General features: G+C 49.0%; 1 protein-coding gene across 1 annotated transcript in view; it reads left to right on the forward strand.

The window, feature by feature from the left end:
- Positions 1-1,351: 1,351 nt before the first annotated feature.
- ATP6V0D1 (ATPase H+ transporting V0 subunit d1) overlaps positions 1,352-20,826 on the forward strand; it is a 31,743-nt gene continuing 12,268 nt past the window's right edge. Inside the window, exons 1-2 of the mRNA XM_066637125.1 lie at positions 1,352-1,599; positions 18,496-18,667. Of these exons, the coding sequence (XP_066493222.1) occupies positions 1,464-1,599; positions 18,496-18,667 (308 nt within the window). The 5' untranslated portion in view covers positions 1,352-1,463. The remainder of the gene's footprint in view (positions 1,600-18,495; positions 18,668-20,826) is intronic.

Here is a 20,826-nt window from a genome sequence, read left to right on the forward strand (position 1 = left end):
TGTGAAGCAACTTACCCTTACAGAAGCCATGCTGATTCTCCCTCAGCAAGGCCTGTTCCTCTATGAACTACTGAACTAGTTCGTGTACTGAAATAGTGCCTGGTCCTGGCCCACCACTGCCACTTTGCTGATGCCTGAACAGGTTGCACAAATTGCTCAGTGTGCTGTTCTTAGGGTTCAGCCCCTCACCTCACACTAATTCATGCTCCACAGAGAGGGCTGGAGTCACCTTGTCTCTTCCGCACATGCATACAAAATTCGCACACAGGAGCATAAAGCACCACGTCATGCACAGTGTGTTGTTGTTGTTCAGTCATGTCTGACTCTGTGACCCCATGGAGCACAGCATGCCAGGCCCCCCTGTCTACCAGCAACTTCCGGAGTGTGTCCACACATGCACAGTGTAGTCATTCACATTATCAAGTATGAACAACTTTTAGGGCCAGTTCATCCACGAGCCTGGCCAAGGCAGCAGGTGTCCCTCCAAAGCATTGGGGTCACCAGCAGGCCACCAGCCGCATTACCCCAAGCTACAGACCTCTGCCACTTCTCTTCCTCCTTTCACACCCTGGACTGGAAAATGGACTGGAAACACACAACATCCTGTGGTGAGGAGTTCCACAGGCTAATTGCAGAGGAGCATAAGAAGAGCCCCGCTGGATCAGGCCAAAGGCCCATCCAGTTCAGCCTCCTGTACTCATGCCTGGGGGGGGCACACAGGACAACACAACGTCCTGTGGTGAGGAGTTCCACAGGCTAATTGCAAAGGAACAGAAGAAGAGCCCCACTGGGTAGGGCCAAAGGCCCATCCAGTCCAGCCTCCTGCATCCCACAGTGGTCCCCCAGGTGCCTCAGGGGCACACAGGACAACACAGCACATCCTGTGGGATCGAGTTCCACAGGTTAACTGCACAGGAACATAAGAAGAGCCCCGGTGGTTGAGGCCAACCCAGTCCAGCCTCCTGCATCCCACAGCGGCCCCCCAGGTGCCTCAGGGGCACACAGGACAACACGCCGCATCCTGTGGCAAGGAGTTCCACAGGCTCATGACACACTAGGCAGGCCACGGACTGGCACCCTGCAGGGCTCCGCCTTGCCTCCTGCAGTTGCTGGCCAGCCTGGAGGGGAGGCCCCTGACAGGCAGAGAGGCTCCAGGGGAGCCCTGGCGGGAGGTCTCCCCGCGGAGGCGCGGGCGGAGGCGGGCGCCCGGCTCTGGTGGGCACGGAGCCCAGTGCCCACTGAGTCACCGGCACCCTCGACGCCAGCGCCGTTTCCACCCGGAGCGCGAAAGGCGACGGACACTGGAAGTGGAGGACGGTCCCTTCAGACATTTCCGCCACCAGGGGTGTCGGCGTCGCGCAGGCGCACTCCGACGGGAGGCCTCCTCACGTGATCCACGTCGCGCAGCCGCTTCCGCGGCGCCCCCCGAGCCCGGCAGGTCCCCGTCAGCCCCCGCCGCCGTCATGCTGGTGTCCTGCTTCCCGGAGCTGTACTTCAACGTGGACAGCGGCTACCTGGAGGGCCTGGTGCGCGGTTTCAAGGCCGGGGTGCTCACGCAGGCCGACTACCTCAACCTCGTCCAGTGCGAGAGCCTCGAAGGTGAGCCCGGCCCGCTCCCCCAGCGTCGCCTGCCTGGCTCTCTGCACGGGCCTGCGCAGGCCTGGGGGGCAGGGAAGGCACTCTGCTCGTGCCCAGAGGCGCTCCTGCCCCCGCCCTCTCAGAGCCTGCACAGGCCTGGCAAGGGAGGAAAAGGTGCTCTGCACATGCCCAGAGGTTCTCCTGCCCTCTCTTCCCCCAGAGCCAGCACAAGGGAGGGAAAGGTGCTCTGCACATGCCCAGAGGTCTTACCAGAGCCTGGTCTTACCAGAGCCTGGAGGCCCATCTGCACAAGCCTGGAGAGAGAGAGAGAGAGAGAGCACAATAAAGCCATTCCGCGCATGCCCAGAGGCACTCAGGCTTCCTGCAGGGCAAGAGAAGGACATGGGACCACTGCCCAGAGGACAGGACAAAGCTCCCATAGGAGTGAGGAGGGGGCAAAGGCTTGGATGCAGGGCCACTGAGAGGAATTTTATCCGGGGGGGGGGCATAGTCTTTTTTGGGCTCCTTCCTTTTAAGTAAGGAAGGGGATGGAGGGGTAAGGAGGGGATGAAACAGAGCTGGGGAGGGTGGTGACAAGGGTGGGCAGGGCAGGGCAGGGCAGGGCAGGGCCAAACAAGGCAGTGGGAAGCTGATGACAGGCGGAGAAGTCTTTGAATCCCAGGTTTACGGGGATTCCCAATGCAGAACCCAGGTCTGCCAGCCTGTGCAGACGAGAATACGTAGAATTGCACCATGAGACACCTAGGTTCATGTGCGCTGTACCATCAGGTCTCTCGCACTCTGTAGTTGTGCTTCTGATTTCTTTGTACTATGTGCAGGACTTTGTCTGCAAATGGATAAACACCCTGTCATCCAGATCATTTACAAAAATATTGATCAGCACAGAGCCCAGTGCAGGTAATTTTAAAACAGATGTATAAAACCGAATTTTTTAAAAAATTCAAAATAAATGTAAAATGCATATTAAGAGTGCTAGTTTAGTAATTCTTATTGAGAAAATCCCATTCTGTAGGTCTTGTTTGCAGGTAAATTTGCTTAAGATTATTGCCTTATTGTAACATGAGCTCCATACTGTTACTTAGGAAGTCCTTGAGAAAGTCAGTGGTCTTTATAAACATAATAATGTGCCCCTGGGTGAGTTTATTAACTTGCTTCTTGTTGAGCCTGATGTTTCTCATTTAAGCTTCAAAGGCAGCACCTGAGCACTCATAATTGCGCCTGTTGTCACAGGTGTTCTAGGTCTCTGCTCCCCCTTGACTACAAGCCACCTAATTTGCAATCAGTAGGTTCAGGAGTCCTCAAATGGCTGCAAAACTATCCAGAGCCACTTGGACCACTGCAGCAATTTACATCTTGCACTTTCACATACCCATAAGAACATAAGAACAGCCCCACTGGATCAGGCCATAGGCCCATCTAGTCCAGCTTCCTGTATCTCACAGCGGCCCACCTAATGCCCCAGGGAGCACACCAGATAACAAGAGACCTCATCCTGGTGCCCTCCCCTACATCTGGCATTCTGACTTAACCCATTCCTAAAATCAGGAGGTTGCGCATACACATCATGGCTTGTACCCCATAATGGATTTTCCTCCAGAAACTTGTCCAATCCCCTTTTAAAGGCGTCTAGGCTAGACGCCAGCACCACATCCTGTGGCAAGGAGTTCCACAGACCGACCACGCGCTGAGTAAAGAAATATTTTCTTTTATCTGTCCTAACCCGCCCAACACTCAATTTTATTGGATGTCCCCTGGTTCTGGTATTATGTGAGAGTGTAAAGAGCATCTCCCTATCCACTCTGTCCATCCCCTGCATAATTTTGTATGTCTCAATCATGTCCCCCCTCAAGCGTCTCTTTTCTAGGCTGAAGAGGCCCAAATGCCGTAGCCTTTCCTCATAAGGAAGGTGCCCCAGCCCCGTAATCATCTTAGTCGCTCTCTTTTGCACCTTTTCCATTTCCACTATGTCTTTTTTGAGATGCGGCGACCAGAACTGGACACAATACTCCAGGTGTGGCCTTACCATAGATTTGTACAACGGCATTATAATACTAGCCGTTTTGTTCTCAATACCCTTCCTAATGATCCCAAGCATAGAATTTGCCTTCTTCACTGCCGCCACACATTGGGTCGACACTTTCATCGACCTGTCCACCACCACCCCAAGATCTCTCTCCCGATCTGTCACAGACAGCTCAGAACCCATCAGCCTATATCTAAAGTTTTGATTTTTTGCCCCAATGTGCATGACTTTACACTTACTGACATTGAAGCGCATCTGCCATTTTGCTGCCCATTCTGCCAGTCTGGAGAGATCCTTCTGGAGCTCCTCACAATCACTTCTGGTCTTCACCACTCGGAAAAGTTTGGTGTCGTCTGCAAACTTAGCCACTTCACTGCTCAACCCTGTCTCCAGGTCATTTATGAAGAGGTTGAAAAGCAGCGGTCCCAGGACAGATCCTTGGGGCACACCGCTTTTCACCTCTCTCCATTGTGAAAATTGCCCATTGACACCCACTCTCTGCTTCCTGGCCTCCAACCAGTTCTCAATCCGCGAGAGGACCTGTCCTCTAATTCCCTGACTGTGGAGTTTTTTCAGTAGCCTTTGGTGAGGGACCGTGTCAAACGCCTTCTGAAAGTCCAGATATATAATGTCCACGGGTTCTCCCGCATCCACATGCCTGTTGACCTTTTCAAAGGATTCTATAAGGTTCGTGAGGCAAGACTCACCCTTACAGAAGCCATGTTGATTCTCCCTCAGCAAGGCCTGTTCGTCTATGTGTTTTGAGATCCTATCTTTGATGAGGCATTCCACCATCTTACCCGGTATGGATGTTAGGCTGACCGGCCTATAGTTTCCCGGGTCCCCCCTCTTTCCCTTTTTAAAAATAGGCGTGACATTTGCTATCCTCCAATCTTCTGGCACCGTGGCCGTTTTGAGGGACAAGTTGCATACCTTAGTCAAGAGATCTGCAACTTCATTCTTCAATTCCTTAATAACCCTTGGGTGGATGCCATCAGGGCCCGGTGACTTATTGATCTTTAATTTATCAATGAGGTCTGAAACATCTTCTCTTTTAACCTCTATCTGACTTAACTCCTCGGTTAGGAGGGGCCGTTTGGGCAGCGGTATCTGCCCGAGGTCTTCTGCCGTGAAGACAGATGCAAAGAACTCATTTAATTTCTCTGCCATCTCTAAGTCTCCTTTTATCTCCCCTTTCCCTGCCTCACCATCCAGAGGGCCAACCGCTTCTCTGGCGGGTTTCCTGCTTCTAACACATTTGAAGAAGCTTTTATTATTCCCCTTAATGTTGCTGGCCATGCGTTCCTCATAGTCTCGCTTGGCCTCCCATATCACCTTCTTACATTTCTTTTGCCACAGTTTATGTTCCTTTTTATTCTCCTCATTAGGGCAAGACTTCCATTTACGGAAGGAAGCTTCCTTGCCCTTCACAGCCTCTCTAACTTGGCTGGTTAGCCATGAGGGCACCCTCCTGGATTTAGTGGAACCCTTCTTTCTTTGCGGTATACACCTCTGCTGGGTCTCTATTACTGTTGTTTTAAGCAGCCTCCATGCACTCTGGAGAGATTGGACTCTTTTTACCCTCCCTTTCAACCTCCTTCTAACCAGCCTCCTCATTTGAGGGAAGTCCGCCCGTCGGAAGTCAAGGGTTTTTGTTAGAGATTTGCCTGGTATTCTTCCCCCAACGTGCACGTCAAAACGGATCGCAGCATGATCACTGTTCCCCAATGGCTCAGTAACGTTTACATCTCTAACCAGGTCCTGCATACCGCACAATATTAAATCCAGAGTCACCTGTCCTCTGGTGGGCTCCGTGACTAGCTGATCTAAGCCACAGTCATTTAGCACATCAAGAAATCCGGTTTCCTTATCGTGACCAGAACACAAATTGACCCAGTCAATATGAGGATAATTGAAGTCCCCCATGATTACAACCCTGTCCCTCCTTGTCACCTCCCTGATCTGTTTCCTCATTTCAAGGTCCCCATCAGATTTCTGGTCTGGAGGACGATAGCACGCCCCCAGTATTACATCGCTGCACAAGCCTGGTAATTTAACCCACAGAGATTCTACGGTGGAGTCGGACCCACCTTCAATCTCTACTTTGCTGGATTCTATCCCTTCCTTAACATAAAGGGCCACCCCACCTCCAACACGCCCCTGCCTGTCCCTCCTGTAGAGTTTATAGCCCGGGATTGTGGTATCCCACTGATTCTCCGCATTCCACCAGGTTTCCGTTATGCCCACTATGTCAATATTTTCCCTTGTCACCAGACATTCCAGTTCTCCCACCTTTGCTCGTAGACTTCGGGCATTTGCATAAAAGCATTTATACATGGAATGCCCCAGGATGGGCTGCTTATTCGCTCCTTTGTCCCCGCATCCTCTCATTGTGCCAAACCGTCTATCACATCCCATCACCCTACCTTTCCCAATTTCTTCTCCTACCCTGCCTTTGTCTTGTTGTTCTCTAACCTCCCCATCCTCATCCCATAGGGATGAGGAGTTCCGAACCGGATGCCCCTCGGCTCCTGTCGGCCTTCCCCCAGGGATCAGTTTAAAAGCTGCTCTGCCACCTTTTTAATGTTATGCACCAGCAGTCTGGTTCCATTCTGGTTCAAATGGAGCCCGTCCCTCTTGTACAGGCCCTGCTTGTCCCAAAACGTTCCCCAGTGCCTAATGAATCTAAACCCCTCCTCCCTACACCACCGTCTCATCCATGCATTGAGACCCCTGATCTCCGCCTGCCTAGCTGGCCCTGCGCGTGGAACAGGTAGCACTTCAGAGAACGCTACCTTTGAGGTCCTGGCTTTCAGCTTCCTGCCTAAAAGCCTAAATTTGGCCTCCAGGACCTCCCAGCTACACTTGCCCACGTCGTTGGTGCCGACATGCACCACAGCCGCTACCTCTCCCCCAGCACTGTCTACTAGCCTGTCTAGACGAGAAGTGATGTCCGCAACCTTCGCACCAGGCAGGCAAGTCACCATGCGGTCCTCACATCCGTCGCAAACCCCCCTCTCTATACCCAAGCAAGTATGATGGATTGGAGTGGGGAAAAGCAGGGCTGCAGTATCTCTTGCCTCGTGGTGCAGTGAAATGCCAGGCTTCCTATCATGGCCTTTACTCCTAGAGTAAAATAGTTTTACACTGTTTCTGAAAGCAATGCACATGTGAGGGAGGAAAAGCATAGTCTAGTCTAGTGATTTTCAATCTTTTTCATCTCATGGCACACTGACAAGACACTAAAATTATCAAGGAACACCATCAGGTTTTTGACAATTGACAAGGCACACCATGCTGCCATTGTGGGACTCACATCCCCCATTGGCCATACTAATAACTGACCTTCCCCCAAATTCCTGTGGCACACCTGTGGATCTCTCGCAGCACACCAATGTGCCATGGTACAGTGTTTGAAAATGGCTGGTCTAGGCTTTTTTTAAGAGGCTCCGGCTGGTGGGGTGGTAATGATGATTTTTTCCTCCTCCTGATTAGGCTGCCCTATGCACTCTTGACAACAGCCATGTACGGTGAGGAAGCATTATTTATTCCAATATTGCAGGCAAGGAAGGCTAAAACTTATTAGAGAGTGACTTGCCTAAGGTAGCCTAGCAAGGATTCATGGCAGAAGTAAGACTGGAAAGGTCCCGATTTGCAGTTCAGTCTTTTAGTCATGTTTCCAGACCTTTATGTCACCAGATACACATGGGAAGGTACTGTAGTTCTACCATTCTGAGGTGTGTCAGCTTCTGAGTTCCACAGTGCTGCGTAAACTGGGGCTGAGGTCTTTCAGTGCCTTGCTGGGAAAACACCAAATGGGGGGGGGGGTGCAACTGTGTCTTGGATTTGGCTGTTTCCATTCTTAACAGCAAGCTCTTTATACCTGAGGGGCTAAAATGTCTCTTGGCATATGGGTTCTAAGCTCCTTGACTTAGGTGCATAGACGGCAGCTAGTGTCTGTACCCTTTAGGAACAATGCTTTTGTCTGATTCATGAATAACCTGCTTTACCTCATGATTCAGTGGCCTACAGTGTTTTCTCTACACATTCCTACTTCTAATTTTTTTTTTTGAAAATGGCAGTTCATTTAGAGCAGAAATAAAAGGTGAGCGAATAATTGCCCTTTCACATCTCAAGCAGTTACATTTTCTCAGGTTCAGTACTAATTAGCCTAGAAGTTTTTACCAATTTAAAATATTCTTCTTGTTTTGTATGTGCATGTAAATTTCTTGCTAGATTGTGCTCAGCTGAAAGAGTGGTTTCTTGGGAGTGGTTTCTTGGGAGACTACTGGCTCTGGGTAATTGTTGACTGATGTACTTAAGAACAGTCCCACTGGATCAGGCCATAGGCCCATCTAGTCCAGCTTCCTGTATCTCACAGCAGCCCACCAAATGCCCCAGGGAGCACACCAGATAACAAGAGACCTGTATCCTGGTGCCCTCCCTTGCATTGGCATTCTGACATTTCTAAAATCAGGAGATTGCACATACACATCATGGCTTGTAACTCGTAATGGATTTTTCCTCCAGAAACTTGTCCAATCCCCTTTTAAAGTCATCCAGGCCACATGTCGTCACCACATCCTGCGGCAAGGAGTTCCACAGACCGACCACACGCTGAGTAAAGAAAAAAATTTTTTAGATAAGAACATAAGAACAGCCCCATTGGATCAGGCCATAGGCCCATCTAGTCCAGCTTTCTGTATCTCACAGCGGCCTACCAAATGCCCCAGGGAGCACACCAGATAACAAGAGACCTCATTCTGGCGCCCTCCCTTACATCTGGCATTCTGACATAGCCCATTTCTAAAATCAGGAGGTTGTACATGCACATCATGGCTTGTAACCCGTAATGGATTTTTCCTCCAGAAACATGTCCAATCCCCTTTCAAAGATGTCCAGGCCAGATGCCATCACCACATCCTGTGGCAAGGAGTTCTACAGACCAACCATACACTGAGTAAAGAAATATTTTCTTTTATCTGTCCTAACTCTCCCAACACTCAATTTTAGTGGATGTCCCCTGGTTCTGGTGTTATGTGAGAGTGTAAAGAGCATCTCTCTATCCACTCTGTCCATCCCCTGCATAATTTTGTATGTCTCAATCATGTCCCCCCTGAGGCGCCTCTTTTCTAGGCTGAAGAGGCCCAAATGCCATAGCCTTTCCTCATAAGGAAGGTGCCCCAGCCCTGTAATTATCTTAGTCGCTCTCTTTTGCACCTTTTCCATTTCCACTGTCTTTTTTGAGATGTAGCGACCCGAACTGGACACAATACTCCAGGTGTTGCCTTACCATCAATTTGTACAACAGCATTATAATATTAGCCGTTTTGTTCTCAATACCTTTTCTAATGATCCCAAGCATAGAATGGGCCTTCTTTATTGCTGCCGCACATTGATTCGACACTTTCATCAACCTGTCCACCACCACCCCAAGATCTCTCTCTTGATCTGTCACAGACAGCTCAGAACCCATCAGCCTATATGTGAAGTTTTGATTTTTTGCCCCAATGTACATGACTTTACGCTTACTGACATTGAAGCGCATCTGCCATTTTGCTGCCCATTCTGCCAGTCTGGAGAGATCCTTCTGGAGCTCCTCACAATCACTTCTGGTCTTCACCACTCGGAAAAGTTTGGTGTCGTCTGCAAACTTAGCCACTTCACTGCTCAACCCTGTCTCCAGGTCATTTATGAAGAGGTTGAAAAGCAGCAATCCCAGGACAGATCCTTGGGGCACACCGCTTTTCACCTCTCTCCATTGTGAAAATTGCCCATTGACACCCACTCTCTGCTTCCTGGCCTCCAACCAGTTCTCAATCCGCGAGAGGACCTGTCCTCTAATTCCCTGACTGTGGAGTTTTTTCAGTAGCCTTTGGTGAGGGACCGTGTCAAACGCCTTCTGAAAGTCCAGATATATAATGTCCACGGGTTCTCCCGCATCCACATGCCTGTTGACCTTTTCAAAGGATTCTATAAGGTTCGTGAGGCAAGACTCACCCTTACAGAAGCCATGTTGATTCTCCCTCAGCAAGGCCTGTTCGTCTATGTGTTTTGAGATCCTATCTTTGATGAGGCATTCCACCATCTTACCTGGTATTATTATAATTTATTATTAACAGTATTTACATACCGCTTTTCAACTAAAAGTTCACAAAATTGTTTACAGAGAAAAATCAAATAACTAAATGGCTCCCTGTCCCAAAAGGGCTCACAATCTAAAAAGATGCAAAAGAATACCAGCAGACAGCCACTAGAACAGACACTGCTGGGGTGAGATGGGCCACTTACTCTCCCCCTGCTAAAAAAAGGAGCACCCACTTGAAAAAGTGCCTCTTACCCAATTAGCAGGAGTTACTATAGATATAGGCCGGTATAGATGTTAGGCTGACCGGCCTATAGTTTCCCGGGTCCCCCCTCTTTCCCTTTTTAAAGATAGGCGTGAAATACCTGTATTATTATTTGCTATCCTCCAATCTTCTGGAGGCCATTTGAGGGACAAGTTGCATATTTTAGCCAAGAGATCAGCAACTTCATTCTTCAATTCCTTAATAACTCTTGGGTGGATGCCATCAGGGCCCGGTGACTTATTGATCTTTAATTTATCAATGAGGTCTGAAACATCTTCTCTTTTAACCTCTATCTGACTTAATTCCTCCGTCAGGAGGGGCCATATCTAGATAGAAGTATCTATCTAGATTACATAGATTAGCAATTAACAATAATACATAGATTAGCAATTGGAGTGCTTTCTTGCAGCATGATAAATAGCTAAGCATTTTCTCTGAGAAGGTTTTTGTAGTATGCAGGGAAGACAGACCAAGAAATGTGCTTCAGGTGTGTAGACCCTGGTGGGCATGGAATAGATGTGCCGAGATCTGATTGGTTGAGAAAACTGGTGGCTCACTCTCTCTCCTGCTCCAGACTTCGTTTGGGGTGGCTCTTGGGTTAGTCAGCCAGGCATTGCTTGGGTTAGTCAACCAGGCATTTGCAGCCAGGCGTTTGCATTGCTTTGACCGAGTACGGGCATATGTGTCTACTGACCTTTCTCAGATGGGTCTGCACATCACTGGAATTTGGGCAGCCAGCGTTTGCTTTGAGAATTTCTAACATGCAAATCCTTGAAGAGCTGAGACCTGCCTATTCCCTTCTGCTTCAAGATGTACCTCAGTCTGGGCTGAGGGTCATGTGAAGAGCCTTGTGTACTGCTCATGCCAGATAGTTCCCCTGCTTCTGCTTCTTGTCTTGTGGTCCTCTGCATAAAAGAAATACTGTAAATGGTCTTTCAATTTGTTGCATGATGAAGTCTGTCCCCAGACCGGGTGACTTTGTGCCAGTTGTGCACTGTCTGCCTAACCTAACCTACAAACCTGTTGTGGAGATAAAATGAGGGGTTGGGAAGACCCAGGTCAATGGCTGGGATTGACTTATAAGAAAGGAGTCTTGAGCTATAGTTCTCTTCCTTCTTACTTGATAGTCAGTCCCACTGAGGAGTGGCTGACTTGGCTTCTGAGTCAGTGGGCATCTTCTGCAGTGTGGGAGCTGTCCTAATAAGAGCCGTTTTGGTGAGGAGGAAGCGACTCTGAAGCCCTTGTGGGTATGCGCATCCAGCGTGTGCAAGCAATTCTGAGCTCTGTTCTTGATCTCCAACTGTGTGTTGGTCCCTTACTGGAGAGGACAATGAAGGAAATGCTTTTGCTGCTGAAGGTTAAAAAAAATAATATGTTTGAAGAGGCTATGGAATGATGGAGTTGGACCAGTGTTTGTTGGTGGAAAGCTGACTTGAAGGGGCAGAGACCTGCTGATGGTATGAATTACCTCATTTGCATGTGAAATTCCTGGCTTCTTTATCGGTTTCAGAGAGGAGAGCTTGTTTAGGGGGTGCTGCCTTGCCTTGCTTAGTGGAATAGCCAAGCAGCCATTTCTCCTTCCCACCACAAGGTGGTGGCCCAAGCCTTGTGTTTATCTCTGCCTGGTTTTCCTGTCTGTGACCCAGTGATATGCTCTTCTGCAGTGCGTTTCCCCATCTGTGTGCCCCATCTGGCTGACATAAGATCCCTTCCCACATCTGAATCTTCCCAGCTCTGTTTCTCTAGAACCAAATCCATGAACACTTGTGAAGTTCTGTTGCTTGGGCTATGGCTGGTTTACTGCATCTCATAAGAAAGCCTTCTGCAGTGGTTCCCTGCCCAGGAAGCCGTTTAGCTCTCCCCCCTACTATTGAGCAGAGTATTGGTTCTAAAAGACACCTTCGGGGAACAGGTGGCTTCCTAGGCATGCAATACCTTTAGAGAAGGCCTTGAAACATTTTGGCAAAATGCTAGAAGTTTGAAAGAGGGAGGGGACTAAACATGTTCATCTGTTACATGATGAAGTCATTTCATGGGCCTAGTTATTTCCAGGGCTGAATAAATGGTCTTCTAGTTCCAGGCTCCCTCTGCCTGAGTAGTGAACTAAATTCAGTTTCAGGCTAGGAACTCTGATAATTCTGTGTGTGCAGTTTGGGAGGGTGGTGGTGTGAGTGCATGAGTGCCTATGGGTTTGGATGCTCTGGCTTTCCCATCACAAGTGTTGGGGAAGCAGTAATCTGTGCCCCCCCCCTTTCCCTGATCTAGTATGTTGTTTCATGCAGTCTTATGCCTCTTGGAAGCTGACAGGGCCTGAAGGCAGCAGTCCTACCCTGCTTGTGTCCAGCACTGGTATTCAAAGGTGCTACCTCTTTGTTGTGGCTGGGATGGGGTGCCCCCATGTTGTTAACTTGGCTGTTTGGCACAGGCTCAGGGACCCATGCACTGATAGGCAGGGGGCTTGGATCAAAAATTCCAGAAACTTCAGAGCAGTACATGTGTTTCTCCTGCCAGTGAACTGGTCCAGTTGATGCTGAGACAACAGGGACTGACCCATGATTACTGATAGATGAGCAAAGATTTGAACCTGGTCCAAGTGACTTCTGTAATCACCCTTCCTGGGAAGAGATGGTGGGGCATAGCTTCAGGCCTGTCTTATGCTTGGTGGCCTCCAGTGGTGGCCTGGCTACTCATTGCAGGTGGCCGACTTCTCCTCCTGGCTAAATAAGCAGGCTCTGGTCTTTGCCTGAGCTTCTTTCTTCCCATGGATCACTTGACAGAGACATCGGAAGCACTGATTGCCATAGCAGCTTTAGCAGGACCAGCAAAAGCTGCCTTTTCCATTTGATAGATTGAGCTGTAGCCGTATGTAAAATCCTCAGGATGAATGCTGGGTGCCTTGCAAGAAAGCAGGCGGGAGCCTCTTGTTGCATCTTTGCCTGCCTTCAGCCTTGGCTTACTGGAGCGCAACCTTTTTTCTAGGCACAGCCTGCAACCAGTTAACCTTGGGAAAAGTCTGAGCATGAGACAAGCTTGGCAGAACAAAGCAAGGCTCCAGAATAGGGGTGCTTGTTCACCAGATAGTGGTTGGGGCAGAGCTGCACAAGCTCTGCTTGGTTCTCTTGTGTAGGGAGAATGATCCAGCAACACGAGCTTCACGGTTTTGGAGTGTAGCCAGGTCTTTGCATGGGAAAATGAAAGAGATGCAACACAAAGTGTGCATGACTCTCTTGCAGCTTGAACTTGGTTGACTTGTTTTCACAACTGTACAAATGAAACTTTAGGAACAGTATTTTACCCTGCTTCAGCAAAACGTGGTCAAATTGTCTTGAAGCTGCACTTGGCCTGTAGCCTGCCTGCCTGCCAGCCCTGGTCTAGGAGCCCACCCCACCCCCATCCTGCTAGCTTCCCCATCCTGAGGGGAAAGAAATGTGGTCATATCACACCCCTGAGGGTAGCTGAGCTTGTTTGACTGTCCCCCTCTCCCATCCGCCCAGGGAGAAGCAATACTCTGCCTGACCAGGGATGTGATCCCCACCCCCACGTCTTGGGAAAGCAGAGTGGCGATTATGCAACTCACTGCTGCCCTGGAGATGGAGAGGGCCTTGAACTTGAGATTCCAAGAAACCAGGAATGTTTTGGACAGTATTTCCCATCTGGTTCCATTCAGGCTGTGCCTTGTCTTCTTCCCCACCCGCCCCTGTTTCTGTGCCTCTGGACCCCCCCCCCCCCCAAGAATGTCTGCCTAATGAGCCCTCAGAAAAGTGGCAGGAAGGAGGCTCTGGCACAGTGGTGCTACAGTGGCACTCAAAGGAGCCCCTCAGAGGAGGTGTTGATCATGGCTGGCTTGGCCAACAGTCCACAGGGACCAGTCAAGGAACTTGTGGGAGCCCAGGGGGCATTGACTTGGACAGGGTGGAAAAGAGCCTTCTGCACACTGGGTTTTTTGCCAGAACAGCTGTGTGGGGATCGCAGAAAAGCGCGCATAGTTATCCCTCAGTGCTTGGTGCGTAAGAGAAGTGCAAGCATGGTGCAAGCCTGGAAGGACAGGCAGTCCCTACGAGGAAAAACCGCGGGACAGCAACTGTTTAGCTTGCAAAGGAAAAGGATTCAGGCAGGGATGTGCTGGCTCCATTGCAATTTCTGAGGAAGCAGCAGGAAAAGGATTCAGGATTCAGACCAAAAGACAGTGGGGTTTTAAAGAGGAATCAGTGGAGGAGGAAGTGAAAACTCAGTGTCCTTACTCAAAGAGCAGTTGAACCCTAGGAAAGGTTGTAGTCTTCCCATGGAGCTTACAAGGCTGGGTGGGGAGCCAGTGGCTGCTTCTCGGTGCAGAGGAAGGGGAGGCAGCAGGAAGCCAATGGGTTAGTTCAGGCTGGGGGTTGAACTGCCTGCCAGCTGGCTCACTAGTTCCCTCTGCCCTTCCAATGGCAAAAGGAACCTTCTAACTCTGGGCACCTTCTTGGGCATGCTTACAGTCATGCTGTGGTCTTATTGTCTCCCTTCTTGAGCCAGGAAAGGCAGCCTGCAACTCAGGGACACGTAACCTTCTGCTTGCCTTTGTGCCCTGCTAAGCAAGCAAGCTGTTGGTTGCTAGTTGTGGGGGACTCCCTGGATTTGTTTATTCCTCTCTGTCTCTGGAAATCTCCAGTGCTGCATCATGGCCTCATTCAGAAAGCAGTGTATAAATAGGAAGCATTCATGTGAGGTTTGTAGGAGTCTCAAACTTATTTCTTTTAATTCAAGGAGTAGGTGGTCTCAAGAGTGAGGCTGTTCATTTGCTGGAACATGCTGTCTTCAGGTAGTTTCTCTTCCTTTGGCTTTCTGGGCCTTTTTGGTTCTTCCTTGTGAACCATTGACCAGATGCGGCTGCTGTTCATTTTGTTACAGGTTCCTCAGAATTCCCCCATTGGGCTGGGCAAGCAGCAGGAGCCCTTTTTTGCCTTCCTGCTGCTAGTAGTCTCCAGAGGAGGAACAGCCACCACTTTGGTCTGCTGCAGTCCACTTCAGAGATGCCAAAATAAACTGGTTGGTCTTTGAGGGGCTACAAGACCCTTAGCTGCTTCTGCAGCAACTCTTAAGCTCTGGCTTGTCTCTTTAAGTGGTACCTGGCACAGCAAACCTAAAGGGGCTTCTTGGGTGACATTAAAGCAGGAGTAGTGTGGGGATGTCTGCCTCTTGCCTTTGAGGCAATGTGTGCCACTCTTTGTGCTGATTGAATGACATAGTGGTTCTGGTGTTGGACTTAGACTTGGAAGATCCAAGTTCAGATCCCCACTCAGCCATGAAAATTCCTGGGTAACCTTGGGCAAGTCACTCTCTTTCAGCCTTACCTACCTCACAGGGTTGTTGTGAGGGCAAAAAGAGGGGAGGAACCATGTTCACCATCTTGAGCTCCTTGGAGGAAGGGTGGTATTAAAATAACAAGTGTTGCTTCTTCCACAAGCTCGTTTTCTATTTTTAAAGACTCAAGTGTAGATTTGGGTGTTGGACTGACGGGAGGCAGCACAAGTCTAAATCTCTTGTCAGACCACTTCCGTGCTGGTGTATGTGCAGTGGCAGAGGCCACATTGCAGGTCGGGGCTCAGCCGCAGCTGTCTCCATCTGCAGGATGGATGAACAACACTTACCTTGGAGACTGGTTGTAAGGATGACATCAAGGAAATTGATGTCATCAAACTTTTTCAAGTGGTGAAGACCAGAAGAGATTGTGAGGAGCTCCAGAAGGATCTCTCCAAACTGGGAGAATGGGTAGCAAAATGGCAGGTGCGTTTCAGTGTAAGTGTGAAGTAATGCACATTGGGGGGAAAAAACAACAACATATAGGCTAATGTGTTCTGAGCTGTCTGACAGATCAGGAGAGGGATCTTGGGGTGCTGGTGGACAGGTCGATGAAAGTGTCGACTCAATGTGCGGCGGCAGTGAAGACGGCTAATTCTATGCTTGGGATCATTAGAAAAGATATTGAGAATAAAACAGCTAATATTATAATGCCTTTGTACAAATCGATGGTAAGGGCCACACCTGGATTATTTCATCCAGTTCTGGTCACCACAGCTCAAAAAGGGTATCTTGGAAATGGAAAAGGTGCAAAAAAGAGCGACTAAAATGATTACTGAACTGGGACGTCTCACTTACGAGGGAAGGCTACAGTGTTTGGGGCTCTTCAGTCTTAAAAAAAAAGGCACCTGAGGGGGTACACGATCAATACATACACAACTAATCAGGGGATTGATAGAGAGAATAGAGAGATGCTCTTTCTCCTCTTGCATAACCCCAGAACCAGGGGACATCTGCTAAAATTGAGTGTTGGGAAAGTTAGGACAAACGAGAGTTAGGACAAACATATTTCTGGAAATCTTACAGTTGCCCACCAAATGCCTCAGGGAACACACAAGACAATGAGAGACCTGTATCCTGGTGCCATCCCTTGCATCTGGCATTCTGAGGCAACCCATCTCTAAAATCAGGAGGCTGCACACATACACATCATGGCTTGTAACCTGTGATGGACTTTTCCTCCAGAAATTTGTCCAATCCCCTTTTAAAGGCATCTAGATCAGATGCCATGACTACATCCTGTGGCAAGGAGTTCCACAGACTAACCACACGCTGAGTAAAGAAATATTTTGCAGTCATTTTGTTTTTGGTTGGGTTTTGGATATATCCATGTATTGAGACCTTCCCTTGGTTAGTCAGCTAATTTTTGTTTTTATCTTGTTGCGTTACAAATATTGTCGTATGTGTGCTCTTCCTAGTAAGGTGGTCTTTTGTAATTGACTAATGGAGCTTGTGCTCATCCCAATGGTGTTGAAGTGCTTTTCCAGATGTTTTGGGATAGCACTCAAGAACCCTATGACAATTGGTTTTACTCTTGCTTTCTTGTTCCACAGTCTTTTGGTTTCCATTTGCAGGTCTTTATACTTGGTGATTTTCTCCAGTTCTTTGTCTTTTATTCTACTGTCTCCAGGTATTACAGTGTCTACTATCCAGACTTTCTTATCCTTCTTGTCAATGATGGCTATGTCTGTTGTGTTGTGTAGCAGACGCTTGTTGGTTTGTATTATATAAATCCCAGAGCACTTTGACTTCTTCATTCTCTATTATTTTTTCAATCTTGTGGTTCCACCAGTTGTTACTTGCAGACAGTTTGTACAATTTACACATATTCTAGTGAATTATTGTTTCAACTTTGTCTTGTCTTTCTTTGTAGTCAGTCTGCACAGTCTTCTTGCAGCAGCTGACCAGGTGGTCTACAGTTTCATCAGCATCTTTACACAGGCGACATTTGCTGTCCATAGTTGTTTTCTCAATTTTGGATCTATATACATTCATCCTTAGTGATATATACAGTCATTACTCTACTAATAACACTAATAATAATAATAATCACACAATGTGCATTTGAGTGGTGAAGCCATTTCTGCTGTGCATGGACAAGGTCCCAGATTTATTCCTAACATCGTTTCCAGACAGAACTGGGAAAGACCCATGACCCTGGAGGGCCTCTGGCAGCAGACAACACTGTCTTAGATAAGGCAGCTCCAGGAACCTGACTCAGGTCCTATAAGAGCCCAGGTTCACATGGGCCCACCCACAATGTGTGCTCCCATGCTTGCACATCTCTTTCCTGGATGAGGCAGAGGGTGGGGTGGAATGGCACTAGAAGGCCAGTCCAACATCCTGGTGGGACAAATAGGCATGCTGGTTCAGCTGCCCACTTGGAAAGGGGATCTGGTTGCTTCTGATTCAGCTGGCCTCAAGTGGTCTCTCAAGTGGTCCTAGGCCCAGAACAAAGTTTGTTAGGCTTCAGGAACTTGCTTTGCACCTGTTGAAGTACTTCTGAGAACCTTTGGTGACATTTTCTTCAGAGGAGACCAAGAAGATCTGGAAACAAACTCCTTTGGGGAACCGAAGATGGGGGGGGGATACAGTGGCTGTCTGACTGTCATGCAGAAGAAGTGTGCTCTCTATGGCTTCTGGGTACAGGACTAGAATCAAAGGGTTGAAACTACAGGAGGTAGATGCAAGCTAGACATGAGGAAGAATTTTTAAGTGTAAGAGCTATCTGTCTCTGGAACATTCTGCCTCATGCAATTGTGGGCTCCACCTCATTGAGGGCTTTCAAGCAGGGGATAGATGGCCACCTGCCAGGGATGCTTGTAGCAGTTTCCTTCCCCAAGCAGTGTGTTGGTCTAGATGACCTCAAAGGTGATTTCCAATTCAATATTCTATGATCTCTGGCAAAGGGACAGCATCAGCTAGATTCCACAGAATTTGCAAGGGCATTAAAGAGGAAGCTGTATGCTTAGGCTGGGGGGGGGGGTGCAAAAGACTGGTGACATCCAGTCTTGTGGATGTGGGCTTGGCAGGCACCATGGACTAGAGCAGCTGAGCTGTCTCAGTCTGCCCAGCAGGGGTCACTGTGTTGCCCTTCTGGGGAAAACTGTCCATTGTCTCATGGTCCTGCCTGGTCTGTTTTCCATCATGATTCATTGAGTTGCAAATCTTGCTTGCCCTTTTCAGATCTGAAGCTCCATCTCCAGAGCACAGATTATGGGAACTTCTTGGCAAACGAAGCTTCCCCTCTCACAGTGTCTGTCATTGATGACAAACTGAAGGAGAAGATGGTGGTGGAGTTCCGCCACATGCGGAATCATGCATATGAGCCTCTGGCCAGCTTTCTGGACTTCATCACGTAAGTACAAGTGATTTCAGGAGAAGGGCTGTAGGGCAACGATCTGACCAGCCTCTGGGCTTGGAAGCTGATAGCTTGTAGCTAATCTGGCATGTTGTTGTGGTTGCAGCACTGCACTGCCTATTAGGATTTGTTTTTCCTGCTGTGTGATGTGTGTATAAGGGAGTGGCCAAACTTCTTCAAGATTCTCACCTACTCATAAGCTAACATGGCCAGCTCAAAACTGGCTATGTGGCCTGATTTTTCTTCCGCAAGGGGCCATAGCTATGCAACACTAGCAAAGCTGAGGCCCGTCTCCTCCCTCATGAGCTCATGGCCCACTGTACACGCTTGGCAGGAGTAGATCCCATTTTGCTTGGCAGGGTTTGCATGTGGAACACACCTAGGCTGTGAAGTCCCAGACAATCCCTTCCCAAGTTTGCAGCTGGGATGGGCAGGGATAGACTTCATCGTTTTATGCTGTGTTTTGGAGAGTCTTGGAAGTCTGTGCAGCTGTGGGGATCCTTCCCAAATGTGCAACAGGAGCGACATACTGGGTGGGCAAGGTACACAGCATGCTTCTGCAGCTCAACACCCAGTGACCAGTCCCAGCCATCTTCTTCAGAGCCAGAGAGGATTTCTGGGGCTTATTCAACACTGAACCGGCAAGGGCCTCTGGGTATCTTCAGTGCCAGTACCTCCCAGCCCAGCCCAGCCTTCCTGCCTGGCTTGCAGGTAAAGAGGGGTGAGTCTTCACCAGACAGTAGTGCTCCACTCATTGAAGTGCAGAGTGATCCCCACCTTCTCTCCAGTGCCAGACTGGAGGGAGAAGCTAGGGCTCCTCTCATCACCCGTACCAGAGCATTTGCCATGACAAGGGAGGTGAGGTGTGACCGCTTTCATTTGGGCTTTTGTAGACAACCATTGGGAAACTGGAATATAAGAGGGCTAAGCATGGGAGGGGAAATTACTGAAATGATTGGGTCACCCTGACCTTGCTTCCCTTTGGAATAACTGATCCAGAGCGGAGGACTTTCAGCAAGCAGACTGTGATGCAAGAAGGAGGCAGGGCTGAGGCATCCTAAGGGATCCTATATCAAGTTTCCAGCCAGGGTGAAGCGGTGGTTGGGGAGTTTCTGAGGTTTAGCTGTGGAGCCCCTCTTTGGTCTGCAGAAGGTTCCAGAAGATTCAGTCCCTGGCTCCATCTCTGGGGTATGGCTGAGGAAAAAAAAATCCTAGAAAGTTGCTGCAGGAATGCAGCTTCGTATTTCCTGGTTCACAACCTGAACAAACATTCTAGGAAGAATGTTTAACAACTCAGGAGCTCTGCCTTCTCCTGGTTGTCCAAGACTGCTTGCCACAGACTCTACAGCAATGCACTGCCTTATGCTCTCCTACATTCCTAGGGTTCTCAGCTCCCCTTCAAGCCTCCTAATGTGTGTGTCTCCAAAGCAAGGTGATGTGCACTCAAATGCAGAAACCGATGCCCCGTTTGAATGTATCAACCTTGTCTTGATCCTGGTTTCTGTGCTGAACTGAGCAGACTTGGCCCACTGAGTGTTCCAGGATCAACCCTTAGCCTTGCAATGAAAGGATTTCTGTTGGCCAAAGGACTTGAAGAGCCACTGACAATCAGAGGGCAATAGCAAGCTAGGTGGGTCATCAAGCTGCCTCTGTGGGGAAGGGGATTTCATGTGTTCTAGACTTCCGCTTGGAATGCTTCTGTGTGATGGTTTCTGGAACCTCAAAGTGAAGCTGGTGAGTGTGGGAGGGGGCCACTCGTATGGTAGTTACGGAAGAGTTCCTGTTATTGGGTCCTGCATAGTCCTGCATACCCCGTGGCAGTATCCGTTCCAGGAGTGGGTAGACAGACATGAAATCCTGTATGCAGGTTTTTTCCCTGTCCCCATGAAGGCCTTTCCCTTTCATGTGTATTTTCATCCCCACCATTTCCTATTTACTGGCCTGTGGAAGCCTCTCTGGAGGAGGCCTTGACAGCAAAAGGGTTCCAGATGTCACACTCACTGCTTTACTGTTACCCCTTCAGGAACCAGGTGTTGTGGTACAAATGAGTGGCATGTCCAAAGTTTTAGGGTAAAATCACAGGTCAGCCTCCCAAAGGAAATTTCCTTTTGGGTTCAGTGTGGCTCAGTTGTAGTCCTGAGGGTGCTGTGCTGTAT

Source organism: Tiliqua scincoides, chromosome 9 (assembly GCF_035046505.1).
Source record: "Tiliqua scincoides isolate rTilSci1 chromosome 9, rTilSci1.hap2, whole genome shotgun sequence".
Lineage (NCBI taxonomy): Eukaryota > Metazoa > Chordata > Lepidosauria > Squamata > Scincidae > Tiliqua > Tiliqua scincoides.